Source organism: Egretta garzetta, unplaced genomic scaffold (genome assembly GCF_000687185.1).
Source record: "Egretta garzetta isolate BGI_Z169 unplaced genomic scaffold, ASM68718v1 scaffold650, whole genome shotgun sequence".
NCBI lineage: Eukaryota > Metazoa > Chordata > Aves > Pelecaniformes > Ardeidae > Egretta > Egretta garzetta.
This window is the reverse complement of record NW_009258374.1, coordinates 259,901-284,853: the sequence shown is the minus strand read 5'-3', so window position 1 is coordinate 284,853 and position 24,953 is coordinate 259,901. Positions and strand designations below refer to the sequence as shown.

At 41.5% G+C, this 24,953-nt stretch overlaps 1 protein-coding gene across 1 annotated transcript in view; it reads left to right on the top strand.

Moving 5' to 3' along the window:
* Nucleotides 1-24,953, top strand: part of TSPAN4 (tetraspanin 4) — a 213,459-nt gene that overhangs the window by 128,471 nt on the left and 60,035 nt on the right. Inside the window, exon 2 of the mRNA XM_009639649.2 lies at nucleotides 10,242-10,433. Coding sequence (XP_009637944.1) covers nucleotides 10,242-10,433 — 192 coding nt within the window. The remainder of the gene's footprint in view (nucleotides 1-10,241; nucleotides 10,434-24,953) is intronic.

Below are 24,953 nucleotides of genomic sequence, written 5' to 3'. Positions count from 1 at the left end.
CCTGATGTGGTTAGCGGTGTCCCTGCTCCCTGCAGGGGGGTTGGGCTGGGTGACCTCTAGGGGTCCCTTCTAACCCAAAACGTTCTATGGTTCTATGACCCGACTCAAATTCCAGAACTAAGTTCAGCTTCTGCCAGGGTGCATTGTGGGACATTCTTTGTTCAGACTATTTAATCAAATATTGGTTTATATAGCCAAGACTCCTCTTATTTTTTGAAAGCTTTTGTGAGGGAGGATATCAGCTTTAGCTGTCGTCATTTTTTCACTGTATCAGCAATTTTCTTTTTTAGATATACAACCAATTTTGCATTTCAACTATAGTATCTATATTCACTATGGATGTTTCTATAGCAACCAGCCTTGTGCTGTCTACAGACCTCTATGGATGGATTAAACAGGCAACTTAAAAATGTTTTTCATTTTATTTTTCTGCAGACTGTGCCTGTTAGCGCGTTTTAAAAACTTCTTGAGTAATATGAAATAGAAAGACCATCTCTGTCATCTTTGTACTCCTTAACAAACCTGTTTCTCTTTGCTTTTTATATGACCCCTATCATCTTATTATTTCACTACCCCTTACTCTAAACCCATCCAATGCCTCTAAGAGAGAGAAAAGCACTAAAGACACCAAATAATCTGGATTTTATACAGTGCAAGAAATCTAATCCCCGGTACAGCACGGGACTGAGCTGTGGCCTCTGGAGTCATTGTTTGATATTGATTATCCTCAGTTTCTCTCAGCATCTCGCCAAACAGTTTAGGTAAAATTCCCTGTCAACAATCTCCTACAGAAATCACTGTTCTTGTGTTGTGTAAAGGACCAGACTTCACCATTTTATCTGCTATGTATGTGACAACAGGTGACTGAAATTGCATCTAGAGCTCTAGGTCTGGTGTTTTGCCACTTTATACTACAAAGTAATTTCAAAAGTTCTGTATTATTTTACGTACGGGAAAGAATGGGGACTCCAGAGCATACCCAGTTTTCTTCCATTTCTGCTTCTTTTTTAAAATATTTCACTTCATTGGATGGGTTCTGATTCCAGACCTCATGCATGTATTCGTTTTTGCAATTGTATTGATTTCATTACGGTCAGCCCAGGTGGATTTAGAAATTATGTCTGAGGAGCAGATGAAAAAGCTTTTAATACTTTCAATTTGGCAGCAGTTAAAACTAGAACGTGGAAAGACACATATTATTCTCATTGTCGTCTATTCGTCCCTTTCCCTCTCCTAACTCATGCGTTGGCTCTGCATTTCAGTGAGTTGTCATTAACTCAGTACTTTACTCATTATCCTTAATTTGAATTAGAGTTTAGGCAAGTTTCCAAATCAGATGCTTGTGACACTGATAATCACCATTTTTTTAATATTCTGTGATCATGTTTAATCTTTTATCAGCAACGCTGCATTAATAGGTCATCCACACCTGTTCTATTTCTGCAGGTTTTTACATCCTCGGTGATACGACTTTGCAGTATGGGGCAATTAAGTGCACTACAGAAGTGACTGATTAAAGTCAGTGGCAGTTAAGCACGTGCTTTAAACGCTTTGCTGGATAAGGATGCGATTGAGCACATGTTTAAGTCTTTCAATGGATTTTGAGCCGGTGAAAAGAAAACATCACATTTAAATTGGGTGTATTAACTCAGAAATGTTGTAGTTTGGTTCATTTGTAACTGTAGTTGATAGATAACTATGATTTAGAGGAGCAGGTGTGTAGGAGAATGCTACTCATAAAACAGTAGGGATTAACTGAATGATTTTTTATTCACTTTTCCATTAGCGGGGTGTCAGCATGATGTTCTGTCTTTTGACATCTTCAATTGTCCCCAAATTTACTTTAGTTGTATGAGACTGCAGTTTAGTAGTGGAACTCAACTGGTGAAGAATAATCAAATTCTTAAGGCTTAAGCTCTTGAGGCTCAATCCTCAGCAGGGCAACTGAAAAAGCAGCATTTTATATGTTTCCATTATTGACACCGTGAAAATGAATGCCCTTCTTGTGATGTTTCTTCGCCCACATAGACCTCCAAAGCCCTGTTTGTAGACTTTCTAGGCTTGATAAAAATGTTCCTGGTATTTGTCAGGCTCATGTGCTGGGTGGAATATCCTAAAGCAAAGCCTATTTATAGGAGAGCAGTGCCTAAAAGAAGGAAAGCAACAATATGAGCTATTGAAGTGTGTTTCTTTGAACCGGTGACAAAGACTACAGTGCGGTAACAGGCAGTGAGGCTATGAATCCCAGGATGTCATGCTGGCAGGCAGAACATGAGTTAGGATCATAGCCCTCAGCTACCTGTGTGTGTCTAGTGGTTGCTTGCCTGTCATGCAGGATATCAAGTTCAGGCCCGTGGAAGATGGTGCGTCACATCTACTTGGAAGTCATGTTGAGTGCTATACACTGCGTTGTACCACTGACAAGGCAGTGGCTTGTAAAGGAGAGGCAGACAGCATGTTAATCAATTCATGAGAAAAACTCTTAATACGACATTCAGGCCAGACCCTTGGCTGTTGTTGATCAGGGTGGTGACTGATCAGTCATGCTGGTTGACACCACCGGGGAACGTAGGCCTGCAACTCTTGGAGGTGTTTGGCTGCTGCTTGCGTACGGAACAGCCCATATTGCAAGATAAGAATTTTGTATTTGAAACTAATTTTTAAGCAAAACGAAAAGAATATGGGATGGCAACAACTAGTTTCGTAGAGCTTTTAACTGCTTATCTGCAGAGCTGAAGAGATTGGCATTTGAAATGCTTTGTGCTTTACTCAGTTGTGCTCTTTTAAAGCATCTTCCTGTAAGTCATAGAGATTAGTGAAAGAGTTCAAAAGTGGAATTAAATGACACCAGAACAAAATAAAATTTTGGTTTGAGAGAATCTACTGCAGTGAGTAGATGTTGTTCTAAAAGAAAGCGTTGAGTCTGGAAGTAGAGCAGCATCTGTTGGTGATGTGTAATTTATGTGGGATAATGTCTGATTATGGAGTGGAGTTGGCACTCATTAGGAGTTGAGACCTGATGTGTCTGTCTGAGAAGCAAGGCAACTGAGAGCCTGTCTGATTAGATGAGGAAAGGATTGCCTGAGTCGTTCCCTTCTACAGAGTGGCTTTGCGGGCTGCAGGCTTGGGTTTTGTTTTTTTTCTTTCTTTCTTTCTTTCTTTTTTTTTTCCTTCTATGCAAACCTCATGATGTGCCCTACCGTTGAAAACCCAGGATTTAGTAGACTTTTGAGGTCTATCCCAAGACTAGATAGACGGAGACTTTTCTGCCCTTATTTGCATTTCTGTGAAAAGACTTCTTCAGGGGACTGTACAGCCTGACAGTCAAGGTGCTAAAGATGTGTGGGTGGAGTATGGGGCGGAAAGGATCTGCTTGCATTGAGCCAAACTTTAAAAGGCTGCTTAGTCCCTAGAGTGGGAAATCAGGGATACTTTTTACAATGATCTAGAGGATCTGTAAACCCACTTCTCATTGATTTTTTTGATGCAAATTATGAGACAGCTGACGTGCTCTGGAGCAATGCCAGCTGAGAATTTGCTGGCAGCTGCCCAAATTCCATAAGCAATACTGAAAACCTGGGCCATGGGTGCAAGAGCAGAAGGCAGCACTAGAGAGGAGAAGGAAATGCCTGTGTGCGAAGAGCTGAAATGGAGGTATCCTTATTCTACTTGAGAAATGCAGTTAGATTTTTTTTTTTTTTTAAATGTACCACAGCGTGAGCACTGTGTTGTTTCTGGTTTAGCTATTGATTGCATCGACACAAGAGTCTGTTACATGTGGGCATAAGTTCTAGGATTTCCCTGCAACTATTCTCTATTAAACTGTAAAAAAAATCAAGTGGACTGGGTGTGTAGAGGTTAGGAGGTTTTACTCCAGATTTGCTAAGGCTGAGAGAGACGAGCCTGGATAGGATCTGTATGCACACTGAAAAAGAAATACAGCTTTTGTAGGTCCAATGGATCTGAGAGATGTTGAATTTGTTTCTAAATTTGACAAATGAACAGATTTCCAAATTTTGGGCTGAAATAAGCTGTGCTTTCATTGATACAAAACCAAGAGTATGATATGTAGGTAAGGAGAAACTGGGACTTGACTCTTTGATTGTCGGCTGTATCTATAACCCCGTCTGAAAATAGGTTGATGACAAACAAAACAAGCAAGCAAAAAAAAAAAAAAAATCAAATTCAAACTGTAAGTGAACGTTAAAACTAGGGAGGGGAAGAGGGTGAAGTAAGGAGAACATACAAATGCCCACAATATTGAGAAAGTTTCATCTAGCAGAGTACCCTATTTTTGGTCATGGTCACTCAAGGATGCTTAAGAAAAAAGGAGAGATAACACAGGCCATTATACCAGCTGCTCCAATTAATGGTCTAAGGTCTTCCCCTGCAAGGGCTGAATGCAAAATATAATTTTTAATAAATGTCAAGATACCTTGCCCTTCTTTGATTTGTGTAATCCCTTTTTGAACCTCCTTCTGTTTTGACATCCACAAAACTCTGTGGCAATGAATTCCAGAATTTAATTAAATGTTTTGTGAAAAAGTACTTGCTTTTATGGGTTTTCAACCTGCAGACCAAATAACCTCTAGCTTTTTTTATCTCAAGAAATATGAATAATGATCCTCTGTTCACCTTTCCCATCCCACGTTGGCGTTTATGGACTGCTATTGTTCCAGTCTCTTCGCTCCCAGGAATGCGGTGCCTGCTAACTGATCTTTTTTCCAAGTATTTTTTCCTAGTTTTTTTTAAATTGTTACTAAAAGGACACAGCTTAGATCATGGCTATTTTGGATGAGGCTTGCACATATCCTTCAGTTCTAGTCCATTTAACTTTCTAAAATCGGAGGCACGAAGGGACTAAATTTTCTACCATCCTTTATTTGTTAAATTTCATATACAATCCCGCATTTGTTAAATTTCAGACCTCTGACTAGCAAAAGAAATGCAGCTTGTGCTATATGGGGGTGATACTACTAGTAAATGTCACATGAGCTCTGCTGAGGTGTCCCTCCATGTGGTGGGACACCATCTGTAAATTCAGTCATCCTGCGTACTGGCATTTGGTAGTGGTGGTGTGGTGCAGATGGGTGTCTGCGAGGTCTTCAGGAGCCTAATGGTCATGAACTGCTGGCTTGAAGGTGTTTTCCAGAAGTGGCCGCTCCTTCCTCCAAGATGGGCTGCAGCTGCTCCGACAGGTTGTTTGCACGTGCTCGTACAGAGTGCTGCGGTGTCTGCATTAGCACACGGGCTTCTGCTTTTTCCATATAAAATTACTGGCTCATTTGATCCCGTCAATGTATATATGTATTCCATTCCCACCTCCTCTATGTGTTTAGCTGAAAGGAACAGTAAATTAAGTATGCCTTACATTACAAGAACATTTGCTGGATAATGTTTTCATCACTACTATTAATACTTGGATGTTGATTTTTCCATTGTATACTCTTACTCCGTAGTTAGAGGGGGAAGCCTATTCGCACAAGGGTAACTGGATAGCAAGTGGGATTGAGAGAGCTCTTCTAATTAAATACATGGAGAAAAACCCTCCGAGTGAATTAAACTACAAAGCAACTGGTTGTACCTTCCACTTGGATTCTGCTATCAGTGCATTTTTTAAAACACAAGTAAATTTTTTATCTGAAAGAGGAAGTATGATGGGTAGATCCTAATCAGATACAATATGAGAGGCCTCAATTAGATGCATTTTCTATGTAAAAAACCTAATACACACATCCCACCCCCCCTTAGACACCCACACCATTATCATGAACAACGAGGCAGTATTTTAAGTGTGTAGCTGTAACTTCAGAATAATTTTCTCCACCAACATGCATATATCCAGGGCTGTTTGGGATTACTTTGTTTACCATACTGTAAGATCTATTCTAAATGTATGCACTGAAGTCTGAATAATTTATTTTCTAGCCCATTAGAACAATTTGGAGGATCTAATTCCATAGGCAGCTTTTTTGCCAAGAGAGCGAGCGCACATGTGTCTCTCTCCTGGGGAAGGAGACACATGCTGAATCTATGCTTTTAGAGTAAGCTACCCGCTTTACTGCTGGACTCTGCTGTATAAATGCCTTTGAGCAATTTGTCTGGAGCAAAATTAACTGCTGCTTCCAAAGCCAATTGCAAAGTCCAGGGCTCGCAAAGAATCCACTGCTCGTGTCTTTGTGCTCACAATTTTGCAACCCAGGCACAGACGTACTAAACAGCCTGTTTGAGATTTACACCGAGGTCTGTCCTGGAACAGACACTTAACTCGATCTCCTAAGTCTTAGGGCTGTGACACTATCCTTTCTGGTGTACCAATGTTTTGGCCTTAAAATAAAAGATTTTGAAAAAAATGTGACATTTATTGGAGGAAAAAAAAAATTAAAAGAAGCTTACATTTTGTTTCAGATTGTGCCATGAGGTGCCTTGCTTGCAAGAGAGTGGAATATCATGAACAATTAGGTGCTTAATGTAGAATCATAGAATCATAGAATGTTTGGGGTTGGAAGGGACCCCTAGAGGTCATCTAGTCCAAGCCCCCTGCAGTGAGCAGGGACATGGCTAACTAGATCAGGTTGCTCAGAGCCCCGTCCAACCTGGTCTTGAATGTGTTAAACATTTCACAAGGGAATTAAAAAAATGCTGTTGTCAGTAGCCGACATCTTTGAGGGGGATTTGTTGTTTCTTCTTTTAAAAAGTCAACCCCACACTCACCACATGGACTCAATGCAGACTCGTATTTGGCTGCCAGTAGATCAGGTTCAAGCTGTAGACTTCTTGCTAATCTTTTTGGTTTAATATTTTCTCTTTTAACCATAACAGCTTCACTGTTTGCGTGGAAGCCCCTGAATTGTCAAGAGTAGCCCTGTTAATAGTTTGGGTTTTGTTTAATTTCACATCTCTGCAAGCCCTGAAAGCTGTCAAGACTTATCATGTCAACCCTCTGCTTCTGACTGTTTGGCACAAACAAGGACTGGTGGTTGGGGATGGGATAGGGAGAGAAAAAGTGAAGGAAAAGGAACATCATAAATAACTAAGTAAAATTATCCGTAACTTAACAGCTCCTCAGATACCAAGACGAAGAAATCAAAACAGACAGGCAGCGTAGAACCAACTACAACAGTTTTCTCTCTGCTGTGATCCAGAATAAATAAGCATGATCCCTTTGATCCCTGGATCTTAGACTGGGAATTACGCTGCCGTTCAATTCAGAATGGGGATGTGAGTGAGCTTTTTCAATGTTTGGGACCAGAAAATACTCTGCTGTCGTTGGAAAGACTCCTGTGGCTGGCTTGGCGGGTCTCGGTTACCTTAAGCATTGCCTTAACCAGGTGCTTGAGTGTTATTATGGTTCCTGGATGGGGAGTTACAGGTGTGCTTCACTTCTTGGTGGAAAGAGGGCTTTAAAGAGCAGTTTAGACTGGAGTTCAGGGCAGCCTCTGTTTCCCAAGGCCCGGTGTGACAGCTTAGCGACTTTATTCAAGGATTGTGAGGGGACGTTCTGGGGTGGGCAAAGGAACAGGGCTGAAGAACAGTCACCTCAGTAGTGTGTGCTGACATTTCCTAAGCAGCACTTGGTGAAATCCAGGTTGAGCCAGATGGTTTAATGCTCAGAGGATCCCTTTGTGCATTTCAGGGTTTGGTTAATCAACCTAAGGAAGAGCTGTGCATTATCTGTGATGACTCTATGATTCTATCTCTTCAAAAATAGGAAGATAATGAGCTGCTAGAGAGCCTGATGTATATTAGAGTATCTCTGAATCAAGGGCAATGTAGTAAGATAGTCCTGCTGGCCAACTGACCTGAAATACTCAGTCCTGGTCTAAATGGGTACAGCCACAACTGCAGCATTCTGCATTAACTGTCTCCTGGTTTTGTAATGTTTCCTGCCACTGATGAATTCCCAGTTTCCGCTGATGAGAATGACTTAGGAGGGAGAAGGCGCTGGAATCAAATGTCCCAAGGGCAATGATGTCTTAAGCATTATGCATTGTACATCACAGAGAATTTAACGGGCGGTGGAGGAGCAGGCAAGCAACTCTTGCCTTTACTGAACACAGCAGGGTCCTCAGCAAGACCCACCTCCCATAATACAGATGAGAGTTGTAGGTGTCGGTATCCCTCAAAGCAGCGTAGCAACACGGGGAGCATGAAAGGTGATGAAATAAGCTGCCTCTCACTGGTGCTGTTGAATGGCTTCAGAACAGAGCACTGAAGATAATGGCTAAACATATTGCAAGGTGATGCCTCTGCTGCTGCTGGGCATTTGCCTTCATTAGGCTTAATTGGGCCATTTGCGCAGCCTGTCTGTGCCGGTGGCTCCGAGACTGATTTTGAGGCAGAACATCCACCAGGCTGCGGAGGCAGAAGTGCAGTTGTACTTTCCATCCCATTCCTTGGCCAGTTCAGTGCTATTCCTGACTGTGTTTCAGCACTCCGACCAGTTCGGTTTTAACTTGGGTGTCTGCCACCTCTCCTTCAATGATATTCTGCACTCCAATAGACCTTCAGAGTTTTATTCCCATTTTAGGGAATCTAGTCCTAATTTTTTTTCCATTTTTTTTTTCCTTGGACCATGTCAGTAACTTTTGTTTATATCCCCTCTGATACCCTAAATTGTTTTCTGTGGGTTACCCTCTGTAAGTGTTCTTCCTCTTCCTCTCCCCTAATTATTCTTCAATCATTTTAGACCATGTTAAAGATCATGGTCTGTAAGTGGGCATAGAGGGGAGGTGTTTCCAGTGTATATGGTCAGGGCATGGACTGTCCTTCCATGGTACTTTGCAAAAGGGTGAATATGGTGATATGGGATGCCTGTATATGAAAAGGCTGCTGAATGAAACTATTTGAGTCCCTGTGTCCTGGAGTCTGCCTTCCCTCAGTGGAGACATGCAGGTTGATGCCCCTGAGGTACATTACAATCATTACAATCAGTTTGGCTCCTTAGTTCTGAGCAAAATAGACTGGTTTGCAACTGGGGTGAGGAGTCCTGTCTTGAGACACAGCCGCCTTTAATGTCCCATGTTGAGGGGGAATTCAGTGGCACACAGAGGCAACCTTAGCAATTAGTACTAAGAAATTGCTTTGGCTTTTGTGTTTCTCTTCTGTGTTTCATTTCTGAGGCTTAGCTCTGCCCCAGGATTAGCTCTGTCTTTTTCCTTCCCTGGTTCATGAGCTGCCTTATGTTCATCCACTTTATGCAGACATTTAATTGATATGTTCCTATGTCTGGCTTGCTACTCTATGAACACAATTTCTTTCCTAGCCTTTAATTGATCTGGATAATAAAGGGCAATTATAAAACTCAATAAAAATTGGTTATTTTGAAGAGAGAGCAGGAAAGAAAGAAACCTAAGTGATGCTCTGCTGTGTGACTGTATAATAATGCAAAATCCCCTTTGGTTTAATTCTATTTAATTGCTTAGCTTTACTCAGATTGTTACAATTCTGCAAGTTTTCTTGCAGTTATAAGCAGCACACTTATAAATGTTTGCATTTTTTAGAAGTGTCTTGTGTTTATAATAATTGTAAATTTTATGTTTTTGTGGTGGCTGCTCCCTGCACTGGCACCCTCCCTTCTCTTTGCTCACATGCCTGGGGTGCCTGTAACTAATGCTCCCCTCTCAAACTTTTCCTAAACCAGCCACGTCTTCTTCTGAGGCTTGAATTACTAAGCCAGTGGCCACATTAGGAGTAAACATCGGTTTGTTTTTTTTAATGTCCTTTACACTCTAAATGCCCTTTACACTCAAGCTTGCCAGGGAGGCTAGACCTTGCACAGGAACGAAGAAGAGGTGTGAGGTGTCCTACCAGGGGATGCTCTGGCACGATTTGTTTATGGCATGTGCTGGGGATGGGAGATGGTGTATTGGGATGGGAAGAACAGGGGATTGAAAGTGCTTCAGCCATTCTGGGAAGCTCTCTGAGGTACCTAAATATGATAGGGGTTTTTTCAATCCCTTTGAGATCTGAATCTTTGGGAATTTCTCCTTTACTCAGTGACTGCTTTTTTGCTAGAGAAAGAGACCTCTTTGAAGTTGCATCTTGTCTGTGAATATTTTTTCTTCCTCCTTTGTCTGTTTTCCTTACTGAAAGTGCCATAGGGAGCGATCGTTACTATTTGGTGTGAGTGCTGGGTTTACCCCAGCAGAGCCGTTCCACTGCTGCTGTTTTGGTATGGATTAATACCCAGGGTTGCTTTGATACAATAACAGATTCTTTGTTTCTCTCTGTTTTTCTAGTTGGGAGGCTGTGGAATCCTTGGAGTAGGCATCTGGCTGGCTGTTACCCAAGGGAACTTTGCCACCCTCTCTTCTTCTTTCCCGTCCCTGTCAGCTGCCAACCTACTGATCGTCACAGGGACATTTGTCATGATCATTGGCTTCGTGGGCTGCATAGGCGCCATCAAAGAAAACAAGTGCCTCCTGCTGAGTGTAAGTATTAAGCCACTATGCCGTGTTTGCTGTCTTAAGGTGCTCATGCTATTCCAATGCATGTTACAGTGTCCTTCCTTACAGAAGTTGCCCACTTGACATGAACGAGATGTGAGTCATGTTTGAATCAGTCCTTTGATAGCTCTAAGGAGCTGCTAGATCATTCCTGACCATGCTTTTAACCTGTCTTTGCAGGATGAGACCTGCAGGAAGGGAAGCGTTAGTGATGGTGTGGGTTTCCTTGAACTCTTCAGAGAAGAGGGAGGGGGGTGTGAAGACGTCTTTTGCAGTGTACCCTTGAATTTTTTTTTATTTAGCTTTGGTAGCTAGCTACTCCAAATGTCTGCCCTGGTGGGACTGATGATCTGAAGTCCTGGGCAGAAAGATCAATGTAGGCAGGAAACATTGTAAAGAGGTTGTTTTGGGTTTAAATTGGAAATTAAGTGCTTCAGATTTGGCAATGCTGGTTTTGCCAGTCATTAACTCTCAAAAGGATGACATGTCAAGGAAGCAAAGGTGCCAGCACAAGGAGACTGCTGTGAAATCAAAGATTAATAAGGTGCCAGCTGTCCATGATTTAACAGGGGCTTGAGCCACATCCCTGTGTATTTTATAAAAATGTCATTTGATGCCACTCAAAGCTGGACTTTAGAAGTAGTGAGTGCCTGCTGTGGTTGGTGTTAGTGTATATTTTGGGTCGTGTTCAGCTGAAGATCGGGAAGTGAGGTGATCTTGCTGCTCAAGTCCAGGACTTCACTCTGAGAGTTGCCAAACCTCAGAGTGAAGTGAAGCTGGGGTTTAGTTTGGTGAGCTGGTGGTTCCTTTGTAAAAGGCTGTTCCTCACTGTGCTTCATTTTGCTCCCCTGGGAGGTAGAGAATGAGTCAAGGCACGCAGCCCCCAAGAAAAATTCATCCTGTAAAAATCTTTAAGTGACTGTGAGATTCCAAGCCTTGATAGAGGACTCTTTCCAGACCTGTGCCTTAATCAGTTGTTTCTGCTGATTTTTAACCAGTAGAAATCGGAACTAGTCAGTCTAGGCTAGTAAGGGCTATTTATGTGGCAGCTAGGTGGTTTGAAACTAAGATGAACAACATAAATTTTAATTAAGACAATTTTGTGAGTAGAAATTTACATTGGGAAGGCTGCAGTCAGAATCTGAGGCTGAAAGCCCTTGACAATTTTAACAGTCTTACAAATATCCACTTTGTGGAGGAAGTCTCTGGCCAGTCTGCTGTAATTACTGGATTACAGCTTCAATGCCAGTGCAGCAGGAGTCCACAGGGTACTGAGTCTAATGGTATAGCTTATATGTGCAAAATTAATCACCTATTTTGTGGTTTTTTGATTGAAGTCCTAGCTCAGGTGTGACCAGCAATGAGTGGTGTCATCTTATGTGTCAGGCGCAGGTCAGGATCTGGCAGACAGTCCTCAGTACTGGAAGAGTTTCAGCCTTTTATCTCATATGGTTTGTTGGCCCCAATCACTCCTTTTAGCAAGGGCAAAGTCTTTGCTGTAGCTGGGGTGAATATACTCAGCCAACACTAGGTGGGCGTCCTTTTAGGGAGATACAAATGTTTGGGGGTACTGCTCCTCCTAACACATACTGCACAATACTCAGAATCTAATGCCCTTCCATGCACAATCTAAGGACTAATCTAATGCCCTTAGTGCATGATGTACTTGATGGATCAAGTTAACTAATGCAAAGGAATCCAAATTCATTTAGGAACTCTGCATGGAAGAATTGGGAAGCTTAATCTGATTTGGTACCAGCGTTTCACTCTGTCTGCCTGTCCTTATCTTTGTGTACCTAGCTATTCAGCATGGCTTCTATTTTACTCAATTTTCTTCAAAACTGAGTTATGTTAGAGCTGATTACAGCTACTTTAATTATGAATTAACCCAACTATAGAGGGTTGAAATACAGTTTCATTAGTCTATGTTGAATTCACTTTTTGTTTAGTCTAGAGTAACTTTCCACAATGTGCACTGGTACTTACTTACCCTCATTAAATACCAGTGAGATTTTTGAGCTCTTGTGAGTCCTTCTGTTGAGTCTATCTGTTTGGAAGGGAAATGGATGATGGTAGGAGCTTCTGTAAAAGCTAGGATGTTGTGTCCCTCGCACGCTTCAGTAGCCTGTATGCAACAGTTTGATGAAGTGAGGATTGGAAGGGACAACAAGAAAAGGAAGTGGAATAAACCAAGCTAGAGGGAGTACGCAGGGATGCTGTCGTGGTGGGATGGCAGATACTAAAGTTACAACCTACATATGAGACCAAACATTGCTCCACTGAGCAGAACACCGTTGTGTGTCTCTGCCATCCCACCACTGTTCAGTGATGTGGTAAGGGATGAGATTTCCTAAGGAGTCTGCTTGAGTGACTGAGAAATGAGCAGTATCAAAGAGACATTTCAATCTATTGTATTTCGTACGCTAGGTTGCAGAGCAGATGAGACTCTGATCTTGTGTTCTCCACGCATGACATTTTTATTTGGTTGTCAGAGCAATCCTGTGAGCTCTTTGGTATTAGGCCACTGCGGTGTTAAGTGTATATGGTAATAGTGGTTTACCTCTGGCATTTGCCAACGACTTTTGAAAGAAAGGAGGGCAGACAAAATGTTTCAAGTAGCAGAGGACAGGTGGGGAAAGGAGGTCGAAAGCAGGAATAAAGTTTAATTTGTAAATGAGATTTTTGCATAGCTGTGTGCAATAGTCAGGTATGATCCATGTTAACTCTCTGAATAGAGCGTTTAGGTAGCCTAAAGCTTCACAGTTTTACTGACATCAAGGACTTGCCTGGTGTCCACCAACTAAGGAGCTGGCAGATACTCTTTACTCAGTGGCAATGTATAGCCGGAATAATGCCTCATTAATCTCTTAAGAAACAGTCCCATTCCTGTTTCTCTGCATTCAGAGGAATAGAATAATATGAAACTCTAAAATGGAGTGTGGAGAAAAAAACAAAAAGGAAACCTCAGCCATCCTATGCGTTCTGCAAAAATACACAGATGGGGTGAGTTGTGCAGCTGTCATTCTAAGACCTTGGTGAACAAAGAATGGCTATTTACAATTATTCTTATTTGCTCCAGCTACAATGTGAAAGAAGATAGACTTTTCCATCATTAGATTTCCCTAGGGAAATCAGAGCAACTAGCATTTCTTGAAATAAGTATACAACCTGGTGTATATAATCTTGCATCTGAATGTAGATGCAAATTGACGAGTGAAGCAGGCAAACAATGCTTTCTTGCTTCAGTAAGATTCCTTGGACATTTCTGCTATTCTTGTTGCTCAAGATTTTCTAAGAGAGATCCCTTTGCTACAAGCTCGGCTGTAATTGGAAAATGCAGCTTTGTTCTGATGGGTTGGGTCACTGTCCTGAACAGGTGACAGAGGTAGTAACCTAAGAGTCTGACTTGAGAAAGTTCGTTTATAGACTTCCATTGATTTTTTTTTTTTTTTTCATAGATATTTGATCCTGCGCTGCAGGATCATCCAGCTGTGCTGCAAATCTCTATAGGCTATCTTGAAACAAAATTAGGAATCTGCAAACGTCTTACAGTTCTGATGTCCACCAGAGCTATTAGTCGTATCCATCATCTTCATGAATTTTAGCAAAATGTTTAGCTTGAGTGCTTAACCCCGTTGCAATGCATGTGGTTTTCACCTGAGGGCAGTTCCTTGCAGAAGATGAGGCACCAGCTTGCTGTACCACTCGAGCACGATCAGTTATGACGACTTAATCGTTGTACTGACTTTAGGGCAGGTGCTGTATGTGCATGTGCCATTTGCTCTATGCCAATGAAATTTATGCCAGACTGAGTACTTTTTTCTCTTTTGTGCTCAACTGTTGACCTAGCTGATCCTTAAGTATCTGTGCAAACATTGGGGTTTAGGTTAATTGCTTAAGAACTATGTTTGAGGAGCTAAATTGCCTGAATTCTCTGCCTTTCATACATGTTTATCAGAGATCTATATCTGTATGCTTGCACTGAAAAAGGTCATTATTCCATGGATAGTCCAGGTTAAAAATCTCAGCTCTAGACGTTAATTCATGATGGATTATGTTATTTATTATCTATATTACAGTATCCTTTTCAGGCAGCCCATGAGATCAGGATGCTCATTCTGTATAAAACCCCTGGTAAGAGGAGGCCCCTGACCAGTAGGGCTAACCATCAAAATAGATAAGACAAATGGAAAGTATTATTATCCTCATTAGACAGATGGGGAGCTGCAGCACAGTGAAACTAAGGGCCTTGCGTCGGTTGCACTGGGAGGTTGTGGGAGAGCGATGAAGCAAACCCAAATTGTCTAAATCTCAACTCAGCACCTTTGTCATCTTTCTCTGATTACAGCAGAGTATGTCTAGCTGTCCTGTGTGCTACAGTGACCTTTAAGAAGTATTTAGTCCATGTTTCCATAATAGTAACAACAATTTTGATTTCTGTTATCATATGTATTGTGTCCAAATGGTAAATAAATATCCTAAAGCAAAATTAGTTCTCAATTTTTATCCTGTTGAAAGTGCCTAATTGCCACAATTAGCTGGTTTCCATGAGCTCTGCTGCAGACTGTCCCAGCTGAGCTGATCAGCCTAATTGCAATGTTCCCTTCAGTTAAGTGGGAAACAGGACATTCAGAGGAGCTGCCAGAAAGGGCATGTGCACATGGTCTAATGCAAATTTTTTTGCGAATAGGAACTTACTTTTGGTCCAGGAAATCATAGTTACTGGTAAAAAACAGTATTGGGCCCCTTGTGAAGGAAGGATTTTTAGGTCTATCTAGTTGTTACAGCACACATACGTAGACACCATGTCTCCAGACACCTGCAACTTAAATAATAACCCATGTCCTGGAAGGAAGGAAGATCCATAGGCAGTTCTATATTTCATGCTCTGATTTTGTGACACTTTTTTTTTTGGTTTGGTTGTTTTGTTTTGTGGGGTTTTTTGTTCTCCAAGGATTTGGTATGAAGAACACATTTTTGTGCTCCTGGTTGGGATGTACAACGTGGCCAATAATCCAATCAAACGAGGTAGAGGATGAGTCTTGCTTGTGTAAACCTAAATGCCTAAAAAGGCCTTAAATTAACATAGGTGATTCTTCACCATGTATTGCCCATACAGGAATGTTTTAGAAAGGGGAAAGGGCTTGAAGTAGACAAAATGCTGATTCCTCTCTGATTACTCAAAGCCAGCTGCCTTCTTACAAAGCACCAAGGTTGGGTATGTTCTATCAGATCAAGGATTGGATAAGCAAGAAGATGGTTTAGATACGCCCTCTTTCCCCTTATTCCTGATTTGTGGATAAGCCAGATTTTTTTTTTTTTTTTTTTTGTGTAGAAAAGCTGAAACAATGATTAATGAGAAAGGGAAAGAAAATAATCATTAACAGACAGATCTATGTGTTCAGCTTAATTTAAATGAGAACCTCATGTTATTAAGCAAGCAGTTCATCACAGTTGCTGGAATGAATAAGATCAGAATTAAACCTTGATATTAGGTCAGGACCAGCTGTGGAAAGAGCTGATACTATATATGTATCTGAATGACTATCCAGACATCAAAAGGCTCTTACTTATGGAATAGTCCAAGGGGAAAATGAGTGCCCGTGATGTTTTGTACTGTGCTGTTGAGAGTTTTCTGAAGTTCAGCCAGCTCATCTGTAAGTGAAATAGCAATAATGAAAATGAGGAAAAAGTTAATGAGTGGGAAGAAAAGGAGAATAAAAAACCCTACTGTTTTCAATAGTGTCACTGGATCCAATCAGAGAGCTGACAGCTGAAACTCCATTGGTGACAGGGAATTTATTTCAAAGCTACTAAATGGGAAAGAAATAGCCCGTGAATGACTTCATCTCTGTAATTTAATGCTACAGACCAAACAGTAGATTCTCATTCCAGCTTAGCACATGAGCTTGTGTTCTTTCAGCAATCTGAGTAGCAAAATCAGGGAAATTGTGGCTACAGCCACAGCAGCAAGAGATGGGAAGACCAGGAAGACACCATGCATGCAGCCTGAGAGCATTATACATCCCATGTAAAGGCCTCGCTGCGTAGTGCTGTGTTGCATAGGAAAGCCCTAACTTGCTACCTGCTTGGACTGCAAGTACTGAGAACCAAACTCCCCCAGTTTTGTTGCCTTAATAATACTGCTTCTGCTAAAGGAGAGCTTTTATTGTTAAGAATCTGCTCCTCATTGTCTTTCAGTTTTTAGCTCCTTCTGCTTGGCTGATGCTGAAACTCAGGAGTGGATGGGACCTGTCTGAGTCTTCCTCTTTCTCCCTTCTTTTCTTCAGCTCTGGTAGCAGTTAATCAAAGAACCTGGGAACAGAGGAGAGAAAGAATAAAGATGGTTTCCCTCCCTCTTGTTTTTAGACTTGAGCCTAGGCTTGATGTGTAGGAAGGGCTTACCTCATGGGGTAGTATTTACTTTTCAAATATAGACTGATGCAATATCAATAGTGCCTGATACGCTTTGAATCATAGAATATCTCAAGGTGGAAGGGACCCATAAGGATCATTGAGTCCAAATCCCTGCTCCTTGCAGGACAACCTGAAACTAAACCATACGACTAAGAGCGACATCCAGATGCTCCTTGAACTCTGACAGGCTCAGTGCCATGACCACTTCCCTGGGGAACCTGCTCCAGTGACCGACCACCCTCTCAGTGATGAACCTTCTCCTAATGTCCCCATTCCTTTTTGTTTGCCAAGATGCTGCTTTATGGCAATCAGTGTGATGGTGCCATGTGCATGAGTCAGTGGAGCTACGCCAATTTATATCAAGGCTTAATCTGTTTGTCTATATGGCTGTGTTTCTGAGTTCTTAACTCCTGTTTGGTTAGTCTATTAACTAGCAGTTGGCTGTGTATTAGCGACATCAGATTTTCTGACAGCCTTACAGAGGCTCAAGATCCCCTATCACTTAGAAAGCCTCCCTCACCCCATCTTTTTTCTCAGCATTCAACCAACCTCACAGGCCAGAGTTTCTTGGAAAGAAACCTGTCTCTGAGCCATTTCAAAAAGGGACCCAGAAAACAAGCCTCATCTTGCCCTGCCACTGTCCGTAAGGATTTGAGGTGGGTCACAGATACCTCACTGCACATCAAATTGCCAGGACAAGTAATCCGATGAAACCTCATGGTGGAAGAGCAGAGCATAACACTACATGGTGGTCAGGAAAACACTTTCAAGGAAGCCTGTTTTCTGCCAGAGCTTGCAGTCTCTGGACAGACGTGTTCATTGTCTGATCTGTAAGACCGACCTCTGTTGATGTTGATGGACTTTTGCTCCAGACCTAGGGTCACCTGGAAGATCTGGTAGGCAACAGAATTACTCCCATTTCGAAAGTAAAGGACAGGTAACCTGTGTGCTCCTTGCCAGCCCAGACATTCATGTCACTTTTGAGCATAACATTTGATTTATTTTTTTTCCTAAAAATAAAATTATCTCCTCAGATAGAAAGCCATAGGCTTACCGAAGTGGCGCGTGTGCTTATATTCCTAATCATTCATTTGCTATTTTAGCCGTATTAGTACTTGTTCTTAGATTAGAGAGCAACATTGGCTTTTTTCTTTAAGGATTAGAATTACCTGAACCTCAGAAAAATCTGACACTGGAGGTAAAGAAATGGGAGGCTGGTTTGTGTAAATCAATGATGCCTACGCAAGATGTAGCCCAAGCTGATTTGATGATGTAGACATTTCAGTTCCCCACTAGAAGAATATTACCAGTTAAAAGGCAGAATTAGTTAAACTAATTTGCTGTTCATTTTTTAAGCTACTGCAAGGCTGACCCATGTGCATCCGATGCAGCAGCCTCTGTGTAGCACATTTGGGAACAGAAAACTGGGGAGAAAACCAGCAGTACAATTTAAATACAAACAAAATACTCTACCTTGTCCTTTTTTCTCTTCTTGACCATCTGCTTCTCACCATTTCCTTCACTTAAACGTGCAGCGCAGTTTCTAGATGCTGTTTTGAGACTCCTAGAAATAAGAGAAATTTTCTGTTGTTATAACTAGCAGGCACGGTCCCATTGCAAGCTTAGTTCAGGGTTTGCAAATGCATGCAAAGGGAGAACTGCAGAATTTCGGAGCATTTTTTTCCCCTTCAGCTCATCATAAGTCAGCTGAGCAGCATGGTCATGTCATTTGCCCGTATCATTTTGGGGGAGCTTCTTTCAGTTTGCCCAACACTTGGGGTCAGCCAGATGTTTGGTGTGAACGTGAGTGTGAAGCCAGCCCTGCTGACTCACTTGCTCCCCAAGCAGGGCATGTGGGGACCGCTCGCTGCTGCTCTCCTCCTCTCAGGGCATCAAGCTGTTTGATCACGTTTCATGCTGGAGCTCCAGATGACAAATACTCCGGGGATGGCAGATTCAGGGAAGAAGCTCCATTTACTAAGTACAGAGGTGATATTAAAGTCTGAGTAAAAGGTGCGAGTTTAGACACTAATTAACTTTGCATGTCTGCCATAGATGGAGAGTTCTGGATTAACCCCAAGCCAGAGCCTTTTAGTTGGATTTGCTATTTCCGTTAGCTGTGTTAGATGGACTCAAGCGACTGCTTTGTTATTAATGGAGTGATGCAGGGACTTGTAAGAGCTAGCCTAAGGTTCTTCTTCAGCCGCATCATACTTAGCAAGTAGGATGAGTGTCTCTTGACTAAAGATTGACACCAGATCACATCGAGCTTTGGCATTATGTTTGCAGAAAAGATGAAGCAACCCTTAAAGAGAGTCAAAGGCCACAAGACCTTTATTTGTGCTAAGGAATCTGTGGTCTGTTAAATGGGGCTATGCCCACCTACTGTTGTGATGTGAGAGTGATAGCTGGCTGATATTTGATGACACTTCCTTGATTTAGAGTCCGTTTTTGGAGAAGACGGAAAATGACCAGAAACACCACAAAATGCCCGTTAAAATCCTATGGCATATAGCATGGGAATGTCAAGTCTCTCAACTCTTTCTTAGTAATGCAGCGAGACTGAATGAGTCTAGCTGAAAGCAGTAATGAGACTAAAATGAAACACTGTTAATGTTTTAAAACTGCATATGTTGTATATCTTCCCAGAAATAATTACTGCAGATTTCTTTTAGTCTTATTGATCAGCAGGAGTTTTTGCACATTTATAAAAAATATAGTCCAAACATAAACAGAGCTGTACTATATATCCAGCGGGCATAAAGCACGCGCGACTTTGTCACAATCACAATGAATTAACTATTAAGGCTTTTAGAGAGTAATGGCTGATGAACCAAATTTAGATACGTGCCATTTTCATAATGGAGTTTCTGTTCATAAGTTTGCTCATATGCATTACTGCCTTTTTACAGTTTATGACCAAACTTATCATTTTTATGCTAAAAAAAAAAAAACCAGGAGTCTGAAGATATTTACTTCTAATGAAGTATTAAAAGAGCTAAATATGCACAGTATGGCAGAGAGGAAGCTCAGATGGGATATAAGTTTAGAAATATTCAAGGAGTCTAAATACTGTGAGCAGAAAGGAAGCACGTGTGGTGCTACGGAGGGTGGTGAGTAGGAGCAGTGGTATGGAACTGACAAAAGGAGAATTCGGACTGAGTGTCAGCAAAACTTTGGTACTGAGGTGTAGAATCCAAATCCACTGTGGTAGAAATTGGTAGAAGCAAGGTGCCCTTCCCTTTTTGTCGTGATGCTCATGTGGTAGGTGATACACTGGGATTTTATTGACTGTGATCCCAGTTATTGGTACTCTCTGGGCACTGGCAACTCATTTGTTGCTCTGTCTCCTTCTCCACAAGTCTTCCAGGCTGCAGAAGTCATTTCTAAGATGCGAGTACAATTCCCACTGCACTTTTTCTTTTGTTCTCCTCTACTTGCTCTCTTCTTTGGAAAAAAAAAAATCAAAGAAAATTTAAAAAAACTGAGCGAGCCTTTCATAACATTCCTACTCCCTATTAATACATCAGATCAAAATGCCTTTGGGGAATTTTGTGAAATCAAACTTCTTGTGAGAACTAGTGATACATTAAACGTTTTTGCTTTCAAAAGTGGAAGAAAGTTTCTTTTTTTTTTTTTTTCTTTTTTGAGTGCTGATAAAATCTGTACCATATCAGTTTTTATTCTGTGGAAGTCATGTAATAAAAAAGCTATTCTGGGAAACCTTTATCGCGCTTGGGGATGATCTACATATTGCTGTGCTTAGAAAGCCAGAGCCAGCATTGGCTCCTGAAAGCAGGTACAGGACCCCTATAAAGAGTGGGTTTTTCTCCAGTCCCTGGAGTTCTGTTTTCTAATACCTCAGTGGGAATTCTGGCATTGATTTTGCCTTTTCACCGGTGGCTTGATTTTTCCAAAGCGTGGAATGTGGAGGAAATTTGGCAATAGTTTATAACATCAAGGACCTCTGACAGTGTTACCCCTTTTGGCACTTTATGTGTCTAAGTTTGTTGATGCATCTGTTCTAATTTGGTTAGGCCTAGGGGTGCTACACTTATGTGGGGAAGACATAAGGTTTTGACAATGCCAACCACAGTAATGAGGCAGCTCCACTCAGTCTGGTAGATATTATTTCAATGTAAATAATATAATTTATGATAAGAGAACAGGACAATTATAAAGCATATTAAATGCAAGGAAAATTCTTCATCTTCAGGCAGCTTGGTAAAGTGTAGCTGCTATAAAATCCATTAAGTTCTTTTGACTTTAATGTAGCTCTGTGAATTTGTAGGTAAAGGTTTGACTTCACTTATTCAAAAAAGAGAGATACTGTTTACACTTTCAGTATTACAGATAAGATGCAATCCCTGCAGAGAAGGTTATATGCAGAATGTGATATAATTTTTGATAGTATTTCTGTTCATATCAAATTATAATCTAAAGATCAGTTAAAAATACTTTTGGCAAATAGTTTAGACCTAAAGCACAGTAAGACAGTCAGATAATCCTTTTAACTCAAAAATAAAAGGACCTTCTCCTTTTGATCAGAGCAAGCAGAGATGTTTCAAATGTGTGGAGACCCTGCACTTCAATATGTGTCTTTGTTTTAAATCAGAATAAAAAGATAAATGTAATAATGGGGTAGTTGTGGGCCATACCACGCCCCCCATTCCCTTACATTTTTTGACACTGAGAGAGAGTCTAGAATACAATAAGGCTACATCTGGAGTGCTTAGCCCCGTTTGGGGCTCCCCAGACATGTATGAGAGATGTCCATACCAGAGGGGAAGGAGCCCGATGGAGGGCCACCATCATGATTATGGGGCACGTGATGTGCAAGGACAGACTGAGTGAGCTGGGTTTCTTCTGTCTTAAGAAATTAAAGCAGAAAGGAGATTTTATTCCTATCTTCAACTACCTTATGGTAGAGTCTAAAGAAAATACAGCTTTTGGAAGGATTCACGGGGATCAGACAAGAGGTAACAGGCACAAGCTGCAACAAGGGAAATTCCAATTAGAGATACAGAATAACTTTGTTATTATGAAGACGGTCAACTATTGGAAAACAATGTCCAGTGAGGCTGTGGATGGCTGTCCATCTTCATCCTTGGAGATGCTCAGAAGGTGACTGGATGCAGCTCTGCACAGCTTCATCTAGTTGACTGTGCTGTTAGGAAGGGGCTGGACCAGATGATCTCCAGAGGTCGTTGCCAACCTATGTTTCTGTGATTCTAAGAGACTCTGTTTTCTAGCAACGAGAGCTGAACTATTCTTGAAGACCAAAATTATATACATACATGTTAGGAGTAGACAGAAAAATTAAAATCCCTCCCAGGCTATGAAGTTAGAGTTCTCTTGGCAGACCAACAATTTTAGCCCAATGAATTCTCTGTATTTTCTTCTAACTGGGTGCTTATTGATTAGGAATTGAAATGTAATACTGAAATTAAAGCTCATCAGTGAGGATTTGGTAATCCAGCCTAACTGAAAGGCAAAATGTATCTTGACTGTATCAAACTTGCAGTTGATGTTACAGAGGAAATATTGCCAGTAAATCTTCCCTTCACCCTGGGAACTGCTGCAGGCCAAGAGCAGCTGGAGCACTTTCACAGGAGCAACCTGCTTGCCCATGTGTTTTACTTCGTATTGTCACTGTCAGAAAAGCAGCTAACTGTCCCCCTTGCAGGCAGATTAATGATGTAGGCACTACGTGATGGAGCACAGCACAGGCTGACTACTGAAGTTATTTGTCCACTTTTTTTAGGTAGGTTATGCTTATTTGTAGGGTGTTTGGTCTAAACAAATTATTTGCTAAGCCATGAACTTTAAAACTGTTTTGGGATGTGTCACTATTCCAAAGAGACTGCTGGCTTTTGAGTCTTCCTGCTATTTTACTGCTCTTTGCTGAAGAGCATATGAAAATAATACTTTGCAAGAAACTTCTGTCTCCTGTCATTAGCTAAGTTAAGAAGAGAGTCTGGCACACTGAGGTCTTACCATCTCCTTCTGAGACAGACTCCCATCAAACTAAAAGCAGTACTTCAGGGATCAGTCTAAACACAGCATTCTCGATCTTGCCACCAGTTATGTCATTTTGCTATGAGACTAAACATGTTAGGAGACCAACAAGATGATCACAGATTGGTTTTCATTGTACTTGATCACTTTTGTCTTTGTGAGGCTGTAAGAAGATCAGCTACTCCTGACCTGGGGAGATGGGTGCTTTGAGAAACATGATAGAATTATTGAGAAGGTTGGGGAAGGAGAGGCAGTGGGGAAGCAAAAGACCCAATCCTGTGTATTAATGTGTGATGCTCAATCATCATGCAGACAGGGAAGTGTCTGTAACATCTGAGAAACCAAAGACTCTGTTTGGGAAGAAAAGATAATGTTGCTCTGTGCCTTTGTGAGCTGTGATGGAGACGTACTTTAAATGATGTACATAGGGAACAGTTCTTGATTCTCCCACTGATATTAAGAGGCTGGGTGAAGGGAACTGGACTAGTGGGTCAAAAGCCTAGTACATCTCCAATGGGGACAGAGTTGCAAGTTGGGGCCTCTTCTTCTCCAATAGATTTTTCTCTCTCTGACATTAGAAGGGTTATGCATAGCTATGAACTAGGCTTGATAGCAATTGCATACTTCCTTTACTCCTTTAATCGGAACCTGTGGGAAAGTCATGGGCTTTGTAGAATATGAAGGTAAGCGCTGAGAAACTGGCCTTAGTTTTTTTAAGGGTTGGAAATCAGCAGTGGTAGCTAGACAGAAAGGCGTTCACCTTACCTCCCTTCTCATCAAAACTTCTGTGGGGTTATTTCAGGTGTAATTTATGAAAAGCTGGGCAGTAGGTACCTCTTCAGTGAACCTCTACGAGGTTGCATCCCACTATTTGACAAGTAGTGTGGTAAAGCATCTCTCCATACGAGGTCAAATTAATCTTTTTTTTATGGAGTTTTACATGAATGCTTTGCTTTGGGATTGTTGTTTCTCCATGCATAAATCTTTATTATACCAACAGCCTGCAGCCCCAGTGAAGCAAAGCAAAGCTCATTTTTATTATTCTCTATATTTATCACCACAGTGAGAGAACTCATTTGAAAAGGAGTAGTGAGAGTTTCCAGCAGGTGTGGTGGGGGTTTGGGTACTGTGAGCCTTCTGTGGGCTTATGTTTCTCCCTTTAAAATTTGAATGGGATATGCCAATTTGCCATCGTTCCCTTTGGGATGATACTGAAGATGGAACTGAAGGTGAACTTTTGTTGGAAGGTGCTATGGGAATAGAGGAGCGGGTTGTGCATGTGTCCATGTGGTGGATCATAAGATGTGCTGATGTGTGCAGGCTATGCTTTGCAGCCAGCTCCGTCTGAAGCCTCGATTTTTGCTTTCTGACACATTGGTTTCAGTTCAGGTAGGGTTCTTCTTTCAAGGGGGGGGTGGGGTGGGGTGATAAATGCTTGTAGCTTTTTACCAGGTGGTGAATTTGAAGCCTCCACTTTGAGGTTGACCTTGCCTTATTTACCTTTGCAGTAAAAGATACAGAGTGTGTCTCTACTGTCTGCACACAGTGGGATTCTAATACGTGTTAGTTATCTGTGATATAACTGTGTAATTTTTGTCAATGAATGCAAGTAATAAGAAAGGTAAAACTAGAGGGTTTATTTAAAGCTAAAACTGTTTTTCTATGGAGAAAAAGCATAATCCTACTTATCACAATCACACATAGAATCCCAGAATGGCAAGGGTTGGAAGGGACCTCGGGAGATCATCTAGTCCAACCCTCCCGCTAAAGCAGGCTCACCCAGAGCATGTTGCACAGGACATCGTCCAGGCGGGCTTTGAATATCTCCAGAGAAGTAGACTCCACAACCCCCCTGGGCAGCCTGTTCCAACACCCTCAAAGTAAAGAAGTTTTTCCTCATGTTCAACTGAAACCTCTTATGTTTCAGTTTGTGCCCATTGCCCCTTGTCCTGTCGCTGGGCACCACTGCAAAGAATCTCTAGGTTTTGACTTTCTGAACAGTGCTCGTCAATTTTCGTTCACTGTATGACTGCCAAAATCTGCAGTGTATGAAACCCAATTCCCACCAGT